Source organism: Carcharodon carcharias, chromosome 19 (assembly GCF_017639515.1).
Source record: "Carcharodon carcharias isolate sCarCar2 chromosome 19, sCarCar2.pri, whole genome shotgun sequence".
NCBI classification, from domain to species: Eukaryota; Metazoa; Chordata; class Chondrichthyes; order Lamniformes; family Lamnidae; genus Carcharodon; species Carcharodon carcharias.
Genome location: NC_054485.1, coordinates 43609266 through 43623737, shown reverse-complemented (window position 1 = coordinate 43623737; position 14472 = coordinate 43609266). Strand labels below are relative to the sequence as shown.

The 14472-nt window shown below is 41.0% G+C and overlaps 1 protein-coding gene across 1 annotated transcript in view; it reads left to right on the top strand.

Moving 5' to 3' along the window:
• The first annotated feature begins 848 nt into the window (after nt 1-848).
• rspo1 (R-spondin 1) overlaps nt 849-14472 on the top strand; it is a 211599-nt gene continuing 197975 nt past the window's right edge. Inside the window, exon 1 of the mRNA XM_041213264.1 lies at nt 849-923. Within this exon, the coding sequence (XP_041069198.1) occupies nt 875-923 (49 nt within the window). The 5' untranslated portion in view covers nt 849-874. The remainder of the gene's footprint in view (nt 924-14472) is intronic.

The following is a 14472-nucleotide window of genomic DNA, read 5'->3' as shown; positions in this document are numbered from 1 at the left end:
AGCTAGTTTCTCCCCAATAAGGGTGGCACTGTGTGTTTTTCGGCTGGCCACTTAATGCTTTATCAGTGAACTCCCCAGTTTTAATTTTAGTTCAAGGAAGATGGATATTGAGTATTTTAAGATACAAACACAGTTGATTACAAAAGGCACGGGCAAGGGGTGACTAAAGCTCCTTCCCTGCATCACGATTTCGGGGCATCATCGTCAAGTGTGGAAATGTTGAAAATCATAAGTTCTGATTCAGCAAATTCCTGCACGTGACAAACTGTATTATGGTAGTTATGCTAGACTTCATTCTTGTATTTTACTTAGAAGTGGCCGTGAAGTATTGTTGTTCTTCAAAATTTTATCTTTCATTTCTCATTAATTCTAGCCACTTAATCAAAACTTACTTCTTTAAGAACAGAAAACCTCACGCCATTGCATTTCTTTTCTGGCAGTTTTTAAAAGTTCAAACTTTTAAAAATACTACAAATATTCTAATTGCCATTTCTGTACTTCCACGTTCGCAGAATGCAGACTAATTATTTCCATATTTGTTCTTGCAGCTTATACAGTGGCTAGCAGAGAACACATATTCATGTAGCATATATCTGAATGGATTTTGACAGAACACTTCCCATCAAGTTGCAATCTCCATGGAGTTATACCTGAAAACATGCTTTCTCTTGTCCCACTCATATGTGTATGTGGACAGAGCCTTGAGTGTTCAGACTTCCTTCTGTGAGTTGCTCTAGGAAACAGTATCAAAGATCATAAATATCGTTTTGGAATTGCCTTCATCAGCATCAGCCTTCATCTAGAACAGAGACAGAGCTGTGCAGTTATTACTATGCAGTTTGGATTCTTTTTGGTGGTGATCATTTTAAACTCCATGGATTACACCGGCAGCCATGACTTGAAGGGAAGGAGGCAAAGACGAAGTGAGTATCAGAGGTTTCTATCTGTAGAAGTACCTGCTTTAGTTTACATGAACTGATTTCAGCTTGCAAGTGAACAAAAGGAATGAACAGTTATTTCTTTGTAATATTTGTACAAACAAAAAAAGCAGATTGTACTAAACCTGCAGTTTTTATTTTAATCGAAGACAAGATCCAGACATAAAGAATCTAGGGAACCTGGTAGAACAGGATTCTAAACTACTGTTTTATCGTCTATTGCAGCTGGTTTCAATAGAATCCAGATTAATAAAATGGAATGAAAAATCTCCTTACTGCCTGCTTTAAGTAAAAGCTTACATCTTTGAAAGAGCGAAGACAGGTTGATAAATTTCTGGAGAAAAACTTTGTATGGGAACCTGGATTTTATAAACAGCAGTGTAGCCAAGAGGGAATGCGAGAACTATACAAATGATTAGTTAGGCTACAGCTAGAATAGTGTGTCCTGTTTTTGGAACCATGTCCTTAGAAAGAATGTCAAGGCCATGGAGAAGGTGCAGAAAGGATTTACTAAGATAACACCAACAATTTGAGTCTTTAGTTATGAGGAGAAAACGGAGAAACTGGAACTCTTTGTAAGAATGGAGGAAGTTAAGAGGAGATCTGATTCTGATTCACAGTCAAAAGAGGTTTTAATAAGGTAAATAGTGGAGTGGGGGGTGAGAAATAATCTACTGGTCAGTGATTCAGTAACTAAAGGCCATATGTTTAATATAAATCACCAAAGGAATGAAAGGAGAGGTGAGGAGATTCTTGAACATATATGCTGAGTGTTAGGAAGTGAAATATCCTACCAGAAGCATTGGTGAAAGCATAATTTAGGAAAGCAGGCAAGTGGATACATATTTTAAAAGTAAAAATAATGATATGGGAATGGAGGAATGTTACTAAATGAATAACTGCTTCAGAGACATTGGTTCAATGACCTGTGGTTTTATGATTCTTGCACCATAGATAGCTTTCTGACTGCTGGGTGACAATCTTCTGTCACTGTTGGGTTTAAGAATACAATAAGGTAGAAATTACTGTCAGTGGTGTTATCTTACAAATGCTGAACCAACTCATACCAAATTTTTCTCCACTACATTAATGGACTTATTGATCAATCAATTTGAAAAAGAGAGGAATCTGGTATGAAGGTGTTAGGTTCGCTTGGAAAGTATTGTCGTCAATCATTTCTACCTTTATGTAAATAGATTTCAACAATCCTTATTTAGTCTCCAATTGGCATGAATTCAGACACACAACTTTCTTCAGTTTGTCTGGTTTAGAGATTACTGAACAATAGCGGGCATGGGAAGAGGAGATGCTTCACACTGATGAATTCGGGAGCTTTATTTTTAGGTTGGGTAAAGGTTCATTAACGGACACGACGTAATCTATAGAAGGAGGGAGAGAGAAAGTGAACCATAAAGGGCTTGCTGCACAGAAAGAAGCCATCGGGCCCATCATGTCCTTGCCGGCTTTCTGCAAGTGCAGCTCAACTCCCCAGCCCTTTGCCTGAGCCCTGCAAAAATTTTCTCTTCAGTTGCTCAACCAATTCCCTTTTGAAAGCCGTTATTGAATCTACCCCCACAAAGCTCTCAGGCAGTGCATTCAAGAACCTAACCTAACCACTCGCTGAGTAAGATTTTTTGTTCCTAATGCAGCCTTTGATTCTTTTGCCAATCAACTTAAATCTGGCTCCTCTGGTTTTTAACCCTTCTGCCAATAGGAACAATTTCTCTCTCTATCTACTCTGTCATGATTCCTCATGACTTTGAACACCTCAATCAAATCTTTCTATCCTGTAAGGAGAACAACACCAGATTCTCCAATATATCCATGTAACAATGTCCTTCATTCTTGGAACTACCCGGGTAAATTATTCATGCAGCCTCTGCTATATCTAACCTCTGTGTAGATAATACTGTCACTGGGTTGAAAAGTGTTTCATCACTCAGCACTGATGAGAATAAAATCTTTAAATTTGGTTCATGTTATAAGATTTTTCTCTTAAAGATGAAGAATCAAACTCAAAGATGTCTACAAACTTCCATCACTTTAGGTAATGCCCAATGCAGGATATTGAGGAAATAAATTAATAATTTGTTTTGGATTTCCAGCATCCGCAGTTTTTTGCTTTTATATTCTATTGAGGAAATAGGTTGAGCAAAGGTGTCAAATGGGTTTGTGCTGTTCATTAGATAGGAATTTATGAAGAATGAAGCAGAATAGAGCATTTTAATACCAGCCATATCTCATTCCTCAAGTTCAAGATCCTTAGATGTTTGATTTTATATTGTCATGCAACACAAAGGGAAGGTAAGGGTTAGTAGAATATGGTTCAAATGCATTACCACAAATGGCTATGTGAAGCACAGTTAGTCACAACATTTAGGAAGGAGTTAGATAAACATTTGAAGAGAGAGAAAAATAAACGGGGTGAGGAAAGCGTAGATAGCTGTGATTTAGAGCTTAGACAGACACAACTGCCTCAATTATCTATTTCCGTGTTGATTGTTATTGAAACTTACTAGCAAAGTGTGAATTGATTGACAAGGGTGTGACTACATCGTTTGAACTTTAACAAATTAAGTAGTGTGATTTTTTAAAACGCATTTCTATGGTGATATCAGCTGTGTTGGCCCAGAATGTAAGCCATTGGTCCACATTTTTAAAATTTCCCTCTTATTCCCCCACCCCACCCACCCCCCCACCCCCCCACACACACACACACACACAAACACACACACACACAGACCCTTCATTCTCTAGTCTACCTGGGACTTAATTTGTTCCCAATTGTAGTTGTTTCAGGGGACTGTTCTCTGAAGGGCTGCTGACCAACACTTTGAACTTCAGGTGGTGTTTACACACCCTTTCTTGTCCATTCTTAATTCCTTTGCACCCATTTGCTGTTGTGTCATTCTCGATGCAGCTTTACATTGTGGCTAAGGTTCTGGAAATCAGCACCCACACAGGGAATTGTGACCTTTTAAATGCCACTTTTCATTGCAACTAGGTGCTGCAATGGCCAAAGAGGTGCTTGCCCATGCCTCTGCCCTTGGCTGTCAGGCCCCAGAAAAAGCTGGGTGCCTGGTGCTTCTAAGGTCACGAAGTTTGACTGCTTCATGTTACAGTGTGTCACAGCTTGCAGGAGGATTGTGCTCCTGTCATTGATGACCCATTGTCCATGAAAAAGTGTGTTTATGGTTTCACACTCTAGGTGTGACTCATTTGCGCTTTCCTGATGCGGCTCCACCTTTGCCAACATTCTTCAGATGCCATTGATAAGCACCACCCTATGACACCTCCCTGATAAAAGGAACTCAGAGAGAAAAAATATAAAAAAGAGAGAGGAAGAAACACCAACTATCTTTGAACAAATACATTTGGCGAGTCAGGATTATTAGCTGCAGTAAACAGGCCGGGTGACTGCGTAGGAAACACAAGAAAAAAACTGGTCCCATACAAAGCTGCACTTAATATCTTGACTTGTTACAGGGTGAATGCATTAAATCTGCCACTTTCATGCATGCAGCACATTAGCGTAATGGTTCTTCTGTCAAGCTAGCACAAAGTCAAAAAGTATGCAAGTGATTTTCCACATTATTTGAGTCAATGCAGCTGCGGTGCACAACCAATGTAGCTGAAGGATTTTTACTCCATTGCACAATATTTTTGATTGCCCTGATGCAAATTTCAAAATTGGTGCTGTTGGTGTGGGATATATTTGGTGCAAATATACAATTTTGAACAATGTTATCTGTTATTCCAAAACTCATTGCTGCAGTCAGTCACCATAATTTTGACAATGTTTCCTGGACAGGAAAGGTGGTATTAGATATAGAGTACTGATAGCACTGCAGTATGGGATTGCTTCCTGCCCCGAAATCTAGAACTAGCCAGTATTAGAAATTTGCAAAAACACACAACCAAAAGTATAACAGTATAATTACTGCTTTCATAAAAGGCTGGTGTAAGGAATAACAGTAACCTTAATGGAAAGCTATGTGGTAAATTATTCTTTATAAGCAAGATCCAGAAAAGCAGCAGGATTCATGCTCTTGATTCCAAAAAAATGTTTGGCCAAATAAGTTTTCATGCAGGTCATGCCACTTTAAGGTCAGGGTCCTTTGAATGTCCTTTTCATTTCTATCCCTATCATTTCTTACAATGCATGTCAGAATTATTGGTCCTTCAGTAAGTTTCTTAAACAAATTTAAGTTACTATGATGTGTTTTGCTGAATCTGCGGATATGAAGCAAATGATTCTTCTAGCTTCTATCTAGTTTGAGTGCTTGTAATTAATCAACAGCAAATTCCCTCTCAATGCTGCTTGAGTGAGTTTTATTTTCTACAGTAGAATTGCATTTGTTTTTTTTTTAATGAATACAGTTCCTTGAAGAAAGGGTTCTGAATTTGTACAAAGTGAAGGTGGAAATTAGTTATGTCCTGTTTTTGGGTCATAAACACACATTAGTGCCCACAGCATACCTAACTAAAGGGCATGAGCCCAACATAAACATTTTCATCCTTGGGATTCATTTGCTTAATGAGGATGAACAAGCTGGAATGTTTCTCTTGAAAAGAGAAGGCTGATGAGTGACATTGTAGACGCCTTCAAAGTTATTAAGGTTTTGATACAGTGGACACAAAAGGGCTGGATTTTCAATCAGGGTTCAGGAACCGGACATGGGAGCTAGTTACCAGTCCTGACCCTGCATGGTGTGCTTTAGACACATCCACTGGAATAGTCAAAGCTGGAGCCAACTAAAGTCCGAGGAGCAAGTCCACCACAAAATTAGGGATGGCAGGAAGGCTCCTGATGCTGGGGGGGGGGGCGGGGAGTTGGGGGAGGTGCTAGTGGAGGTAGTGATTGCTAGTAGCTTAGTAGATCCACTGGCTGTGGTGGGAGCTGTCAATCTGAAGATGGAGGGAGAAACCAGGTAAGTTTATTTTACTCTTCAAAAAGCCACAGCTGCTGGGCCATGATCCTGGAGGGGTGACCTTGCCAGGGGCCGGCCACATCATGCAGCTGTGGCCCGGCAGCTGTGATGATCCCTCATGTGACTCATTGTCCCATCCTGCCACTACCTTCCCCCCCACCCCCACCCCACTCACTTCCTACCTTGAGCCCACCACATCGGCCTGCATTGCTGACTGGGAATGGGGCCTTCCTTAATAGATCCTGTAAATATCAATAATTGGCCTACATTGAATACCCACTGGAAAGTGGAGGGCAGCCGATCCAACGCCGTGCCACCTTCATTGAAAATGGCTCAGGGTCGCAATCATGGCAGCAAACCAGCATGGGTGCCGGCTGTGCCAATTCACATGCCTGCTCACCTCTGATTCGGATGGCGCACTGATTTAAAAATCCCGGCTGGGGAGTTTGTTCCCACCTGTGGGGAAGAGTAAAGCTGGAGACCATCATTATAAAATAGTCCTCAATTAAATCAAATAAGGAATTCAGAAGAAACTCCTTTATGCAGGGAGTGGTAAGAATGTGGAACTCGTGACCACATGGAGTAATTAAGGTGAGTACTATAAATGCATCTGAGGGAAGCTTGATAAGCATAAGAGGAAGAAAGAAAGAGAACTAAGCTGATAAGAGTTAGGTGAGGAATGATGGGAGGAGGCTTGGATGGCACATAAACACCAGCATAGATTTGTTGGGCCGAATGGCCTGTGTCTGTGCTGTAAATTCTATTTTCTTTGTTGAGCTGCCAGTCACACCTCTACAAGCAGCGCTCTTACAAACAGCAACACCTCATCTTCCGACTAGGCACTTTAGAGCCTTCCGGACTGAATATTGAATTCAACAACTTTAGGTCTTGAGCTCCCTCCTCCGTCCCCACCCCTTTTCTGTTTCTTCCCCCTTCCTTTTGTTTTTTCCAATAATTTATATAGATTTTTCTTTTCCCACCTATTTCCATTATTTTTAAATCTTTTATGACCCCCACCCCCACTAGAGCTATACCTTGACTGCCCTACCATCCATTCTTAATTAGCACATTCATTTAGATAATATCACCAACTTCAACACCTCTGTGTTCTTTTGTTCTCTTGTCTGTGACATCTTTTGATTCAAATCATACCATGATTCAGTTCTGTGGAAGGGTCATGAGGACTCGAAACGTCAACTCTTTTCTTCTCTGCCGATGCTGCCAGACCTGCTGAGTTTTTCCAGGTAATTCTGTTTTTCTTTTGGATTTCCAGCATCCGCAGTTTTTTGTTTTTAGTTTTTGTTTTTATCTTTTGATTATCTGCTCCTATCACTGCTTGCTTGTCCCTACAACCACACCACCCCCCTCCACTTCTCCCCACCGCACCCCCCCCCAACTTAAACCAGCTTATATTTCACCCCTCTCCTTGGATTCACCTAGTTCTGTTGAAGGGTCAAGAGGACTCGAAATGTCAACTCTTTTCTTCTCTGCCGATGCTGCCAGACCTGCTGAGTTTTTTCCAGGTAATTCTGTTTTTGTTTTGTGCTCTTACAAAGCTGAATGCTGGGTCACATTAGAATCTGTACATTGGTTACTAGAGCATACCATGTACTAGTGTGCAATTCTCAGCTCTTCAAAAGGCAGGCTGATTGTACATTCCTAGCAAATTGAGACAAAGGATTTGGGCCAATAAGTGAACTTATTTACACATCATAAATAAATGAAGCAAATATTATAATAGTGAAATACATATTTCACTATCCTTCTTGATACAACTAAAGTTGCCACTTTTGCTTTTTCTCTGAGTATAAGCATTAAGGTATAGGCTCACTTCATACCCTGTAGAATGGACTACTGTTTCAGATTTAACTTAGCTATCCTCTTGGCTGACCTGGAACTTTCAAAACACTTTGTGCAGCTGTTAGCTGTGAGATTGACACACTGCCTGAGAGCGGCTGTAGACTGACTCGTCAGCTATGGCTCACTAGGTAGCACTCTGAGTCAGTAGGCTGTGGATTTATGTTCATTTTGTGAGAGTTTAAATGCAAAAAAATTTAGGTTGACATTCCAGTGCGTTTCTGGGGGTTATCTTTGGACAAGGTATTAAACTGGGGCCCTGTCCGTTCTCTCAAGTGTGCATTAAAGATCCCGTAGTAGTATTTCAAACAAGAGGTGAGTTATTCCCTGAGTCCTGGCAGATATTTATCCCTCAGTCAACATCAGTAAAACAGATTATTTGATCATTATTGCTTGCTGCGTGCAAATTGGCTGCTGCTGTCTTTCCAAATTACAACAGTGACTGCACTTCAAAATATATTGAATTAAGAACATTTAGCCTGTTGAACCTCCTCCGCCATTCGATATGATCTTGGCTGATCTTGGGCTTCAACTCCGCTTTCCTGCCCACTCTCCACATTCCTTGATTCACTGTATAATGCCCAGTAAAAGGCATGTCATATTTATAATTTTAAACATGGACAGTGCTCACATCGATGCTCCTGGAACTTCCTTTATTCATTTAAAAATGGAACTGATGAACTGTTAACATGGCTGTCAAAGGAGTCAAGTGACCTTAGCAATTTTAACCTAGAATATCAAGCTTCCGGAAAGTTCTGAATTGAATCGTACTAGGCGTGGGGGTGGGGGAGGGGGGTGCACCTTGAATGGACATGACTAAACAGCACTCTTTTGTGGAATTCATGTCTGCTATTGTTCAAAGCCTACTCCAAAACACAGACTCCTGAAATGGAATGGACTCCTGGACTCTATGGGCAGGATCTTCGGCAAGTGGGGGGCGGGGCCCGCTCGCTGATGCATAAAATGACATAGGATGATGTTGAGTGGAACTCCCGACGTCACCCCACGTCATTTCCATTTTCAGGTCAGCGGGGGCGCAGCCAAGTCAGCTCCGCGCCCGCCAACCTGTCAATAGCCTATTGAAGTCACTTAAAAAGTAATTAACATCATTACTGGACCAGCCCGTCCAACCTTAAGGTTGGCGAGCAGGCCAGGAGCCCTGGTGGGCTTTGGAAAAAGCATGAAACCTCATCCACGGGCGGGATGAGGTTTCATGAGGATATTTAAATTTTTATCAAATCTTTCAATGAAAGTTATAGACATGGCCTAACTCATGTGACAGTGTCACATGAGGGGACATGTCGGGGAAATTTTTTTATCATTTCTATTTATTTTAATTCCAAGCTGATCTCCCTGAGGCAGCACTCGGCTTCGGGGAGATCTGTGCGCTCTTTCATGCGCATGCGCGAAAGAGGCACACTCCGAGCTGAGGGAATCCCCCCCGCCTGCACAGGAAGCGCATAACGCTTCCTGGTGGACATAACGCTGGGCGGGCCTTAATTGGCCCACCCACGTAAAATGATGACGTTGTCAAAGAGCACCACTAATCAGTGACCCATCCCCATCTCAAGACTTCTCAGAGACAGCTTGCCATCAAAGCCATCAACCCAGACAGATGTTTAAGCTTAGATCTGGTTCCAGGTTGCTTGGGATCATCGCTGGTGCCATCCCGAAACAAAAACAGTAAATGGTTGTATCCATCCATTATTTCTTAGAACATTCAGCCATTCATCATTGTTGAATTTAAGTGAAATTTTTGACAAAAGCATAGAATGTTTATCATTGTGTGTGACAGCAATGGTCAATTGACAATATAAACCTTTCATTGCACTGACTTGTCCTTATGAATTTGGACTTCTGAAAGATACTGCTTTGTTCATTCAGCTTGTCTGGAATATGGTTACCTTTGAGAACCATTCTTAGAGATCCTTCTTTAATACTTTACATGCTGATTCAAATAAAAATGCACAAAATTGCAGGTTAAAGAGTTCAGCACCAGCAAATAGTATGTTATGTCACAAACTACAACTTGGGCATGATATATGTAATGGTGCTTTATTTCGACCTTAATGCTGAACCTGGGTACTAAAAGCAGAAACACACTTCATTCTTCAACAGTGGGCATTACCCTATGCACATGTCACTATTTTATCAGTGCACTCAAGTGCCCTGCTGTGAAGATACAAGACATTTTTATCAGATTTAAATCAGACTCCTATAGTGCGATTAAAGACCAAATTTTAAGTTATGCACATTTTTGGAGGTCTTGTTGTGCAGTGAGTAGCATTCCTCACTCTGAGTCAGAAGACTTGTGTTTGATTTCCACTCAGTGACTCGAAGCTAAGGAAGGTGTGTTCATAAAGTGGTCAAACAGGCCCAGTATCAACCTGTAAATTCTTCCAACACACACATGGCAGGTGGTAAGAATGGGAAAGATTCCTGGTCAGCCATGTGATGGAAAGAAAGCTGGAGCCTCCACCATCACTATCCACAGGTCCAGACTACAATATGCATATAAAAATGCATGTTGCCACAGCAAATTGGATTTCTTGAGTGAACACACACATGTTCCCCAGGGGTCAGGAGGCTTGACAGATGGGAGCTGCCAGCTCCATATGGCTCGTTCAGCACTCCTTGTGGGCCAGGGCGGGCAGAAGTGGTCTTCTGCGCTCCCAAGTAAGCCTTCAGCCTTTGTGTCTGCCTCTAGTCCCTCTCACACCACCCCTCCCCTTTCCCCACAACCTCTCAATCACAGATCTCCCCTCATTCCAGTTTGTCTAATCAATGTTGAATTGTTCCAGATTGCCGACCAGAACTTCCTTCCCTTCTCCCTACCTAATTGCTCTTCTTTCCGCCTCCCAATTGGCGACCTCCCTCCCCTGATTGCTGATCTTTCCTCTCAAATTGATGCCTTCCCCCCACCCCCACAACCACTACCTTTGCCAACATTCACAAACCCACCCCCCCTATCCCCAATCACCCCACCCCTAATTGCCAGCGGCTGTCTTCCAAGGCCTTCACTGTGACCTCCTGCTCATCAGCCAGACTGTTCATTGGCCAGCTGTTGGCCAGGAAGACGAGCTCCCAAGATGCAAACGAGGTTCAATTGTTAAAGTCGGCGAGACCTCCCTGTCCCAGTTTTGCCTAGTTCTTCAGCTCTTTTTGCTTTCATCGACACTTTTCCCTCCTTCCTGTAAATATTGCTGATGCATCTGCAAAATAAAATTAAAAGTGATACATGTCATCTGCACTGCAATGACACCCACATATCCTGTCACATTTTTCCTTTATAAAATGGTTGAAGACCCTCTTTTTACAAAACACTTGAGCATCACCACAGTAATTGGTAAATTATTGAAAGCTATAGCACACATTTCCTCTACTGATAGCATAATCATTATAAAAATGTGATGTTTGATTCACTGTAAATCAAATTGATCTTAAGTATTTATTATATATTTAAACATTTATCATTCAGTTTCATGTGGCAAGACAGTCTAACTAAAGCATAAACAGTTTTGTGCGGTGAACTTTGGAGATTAAAACAGAAATAGCAAGCAAATGGTGGTAGCATGCAGTGCATGGTAAATTTTCCATTATTTATGACAAAGACAAATAACTCCCACCTAAAGAAGATAACTATACTTTACTGAACTAATGGGCTGGCGAAATCCCAAAATTACATTTCTGCATTCCTTTTCTAAAGCCACAAATCCCATAATGATTTTTCATATTTATAGAATCAAATCTATTATCTAAAATTACCAAGGCGCTTATTTGTGTACAGTTTTTTATACCTATTTAAAATGACCAGTAAATCATATGGACGTGGTTGCTGGACAGCTGGCTGTGAAGGGTTTGTTTATCTTATTGAGATGTCAGTTAACCATGAGCATCACCACAGGCCACTGCCAGCGTAGAGGCTGCCATCTTTATCATGCCCACATGGTTGACTAACTGTTCCAGAAGATTAATTTCGGGGGAATTCAAATATAGGAGAACAAACAATGCAACATTTACATGCAGTCATTTAAGAGGAGAAGCCTTTATAAAATTGTGAACAAAGCAATAAACATAACAGTGTAGTTAAAAATTGTTTTTAATTATTGACTCATATTTTGTACTTAGGAGTCTGGAAATGGACCTAAATTATTGAGCTTCAGTTGGCCGTCTCCCAATGAGACTCACGAGGCACTAAAAATTACAGCTCAAGTAAGATGCAATGCTTGGCTGGAAATCCTTTCTCTTTAGTTACATGTGGAGTAATAGGAAACTGTGTATGGTTTTAAGGTAGTGTTCTCAAGAGTTTCAGACAATGTCATATACCACATAATGTCAGACACTGATGGCTGATGAATTGTGTGTCATTGATTCATCATCCCTTTCAACATTAATGATTAGTAACTGTGTCTCTATTGTGGGTTTTATCAAACTATGATCAGTTCTTTACTGGGGAACAGCAGGATTGGCATATGTGAATATCATTGGCATATTTTAGTGTGGAAATAGGGTTATTAACAATTCTACAACCAATTACATCAATAAAGGAAAATCATTTTTTAAGCATTGATAAATCTCATTTTTGAATATTTTTCTTTTTGTGAATCCTAGATATTAATTTGCCATTGGCAAGTTTTTGAATTCAGCCAATAAACTTGGAGAACTGGGCTACTGTTAACAAAGTAGACTTTCAAAGAAAGTTTGGCTGATTTTGAATAACATACAAGGCAGTATTACCAACAGAGTAAGGTGCAGTTACCATTGGTAAAACACAGGTCTGCAGTTGTCTTACTGGATGCTGTATTGCTTTGATTATAAATGATTATTTAGTGAATAGGCTTAGTGTTGACAGTTTGTTTGAATGTTCAATCGGTAACAGCATTGAAGTAAAAAATAGTGCAAAGTCATCTGAGATTTTTGACTCATCTACTGATGGATTTTCAATTAAATATCTGATTATTTATATCCCTGCATTAATCTTTTTTTAATTCAATGAAACAGATTGGATGCATAAAAATGCACAGAGAATTAAATGCTACCCTAATTAAAACGTGTTGAAATTCTTAATTGATTATATGGCGAAACCTAAAAAGATATTTGATATAAGTTTTCTGTCAGGGCAGTGGTTCTAGCTAAAGAATAATGTCGAGTTTTTTGATAGCAATCTGCATATTGCATTTTTTTATGTTAATTAGTTAACTATTTTAACTATCCTATCATCAAATTCTCGCCATACAGCTTGTCTACTGTGTACGAACAAATTTAGAAGACATTTGTTGATCTAGCCATATATCTATTAATATCTATCTGTCTGGTAGGAAATTTAATGTGGTGCAGGACCAAACCATACAGACCACAAAATTCTCAGATTTGACCCCTGTTTGTGCAGAGTTAAGTAATCTTAGACTGGCGTAGATATCATAACTCAATTAGCCATAGTGCCACAAGACTAGGGAGGGGAAAGATTAGCAAGTCTCCTCACTCTTTGGTTTGTGACTACTGCTGAAAAAGACCAGGTGTTGATGCAAAGTGAAGAAATAGTGAGACTTAACCCTGATTAACCGATTCTCCCCCTTCAGCATGATCAAATGGCTTAATGCTCACTGTCTGGGTTTATGCATGAATTATGACCACTTGGGTTGAGATAACAGAATTGTTGACACCCACAGAACTCATCGCTTACATGAGTCACTGCCCTCAGATTCGAAGGTAAAATACTGAGGGAGGAAATGAGTTCTAATGTGATATAGAAAAGGCAACTTCAAAATGATTGTATATGGACTCAATGGGGAGAATTGTGCAAGGGCAGGCGCGGGCAGGCACCCTTGATCAGCTGGGTGCCGCTATTTTACGTGGGTGGGCCAATTAATGCACACCCAGAAGCGCTGAGCACTCCCTGTGTGGGTGATGGGGTTGGGGTTGGGGGGGGGGGGGGGGGGGGGGGGGGGGGGGGCGGGCTGCGGTTTGCCTGAGTCAGGGAATGTGCTCTTTTGCGCATGCACGTGACAGAGCACAGAAATCTCCCTGAGGCACAGAGGTAGACTCTGTCTCATTGAATGAAGGGAGAAAAAAAATTTAAAGACGTGTCCCCTCATGTGAAACTGTCACATGAGCTGGGACATGTGCATTAATGTTAATAAAAAAATTTCTAACACTTTAAAGACGTTCATGAAACCTCATCCCACCCGTGGATGAGGTTCCATGTAAAATGCGAAGGCCGCCTGGGCTCTTCGCCTGCCCGACAACCTTAAGGTTGGACAGGCAGCTCAGGTCAACGATTTAGTTGATTGTTGAATGGCCTTAATAGGCCTTTGACAGTTCGACGGGTGCGCAGCCGAAAATCTGTATACGCATTAACATCGGGACGCACGCACGACATCACGCCGCGTCATTTTACACCTCGGCGAGTGGGCCTTGCCCCTGCCCGCCAAGCCAAAAATTCTACCCAATAGTTTTTTTTTGCGAAGAAAACTAAGAAGTCTTTCAACAGACCTCCAATTTCATTAAGCTGTATGATCATTAGTGATAGGTCCATAGTTGATGCTATATGATGTAAACTGTTTTACTTACTTTACATCTGGTAAATTGCATTTTCTGCAAGGAACTGGTCCAGAATTATTGGACTGGATTCAATGCAGTCTGTTAAAGTGGGAAGGATGATGGCTGGGCCCACATAATCAAAGGAATGGCCCCGTGTTGGTTTCCTGGCAAAGGCAATACCTCCGCTGATTAAGTCAGAGGGCAGA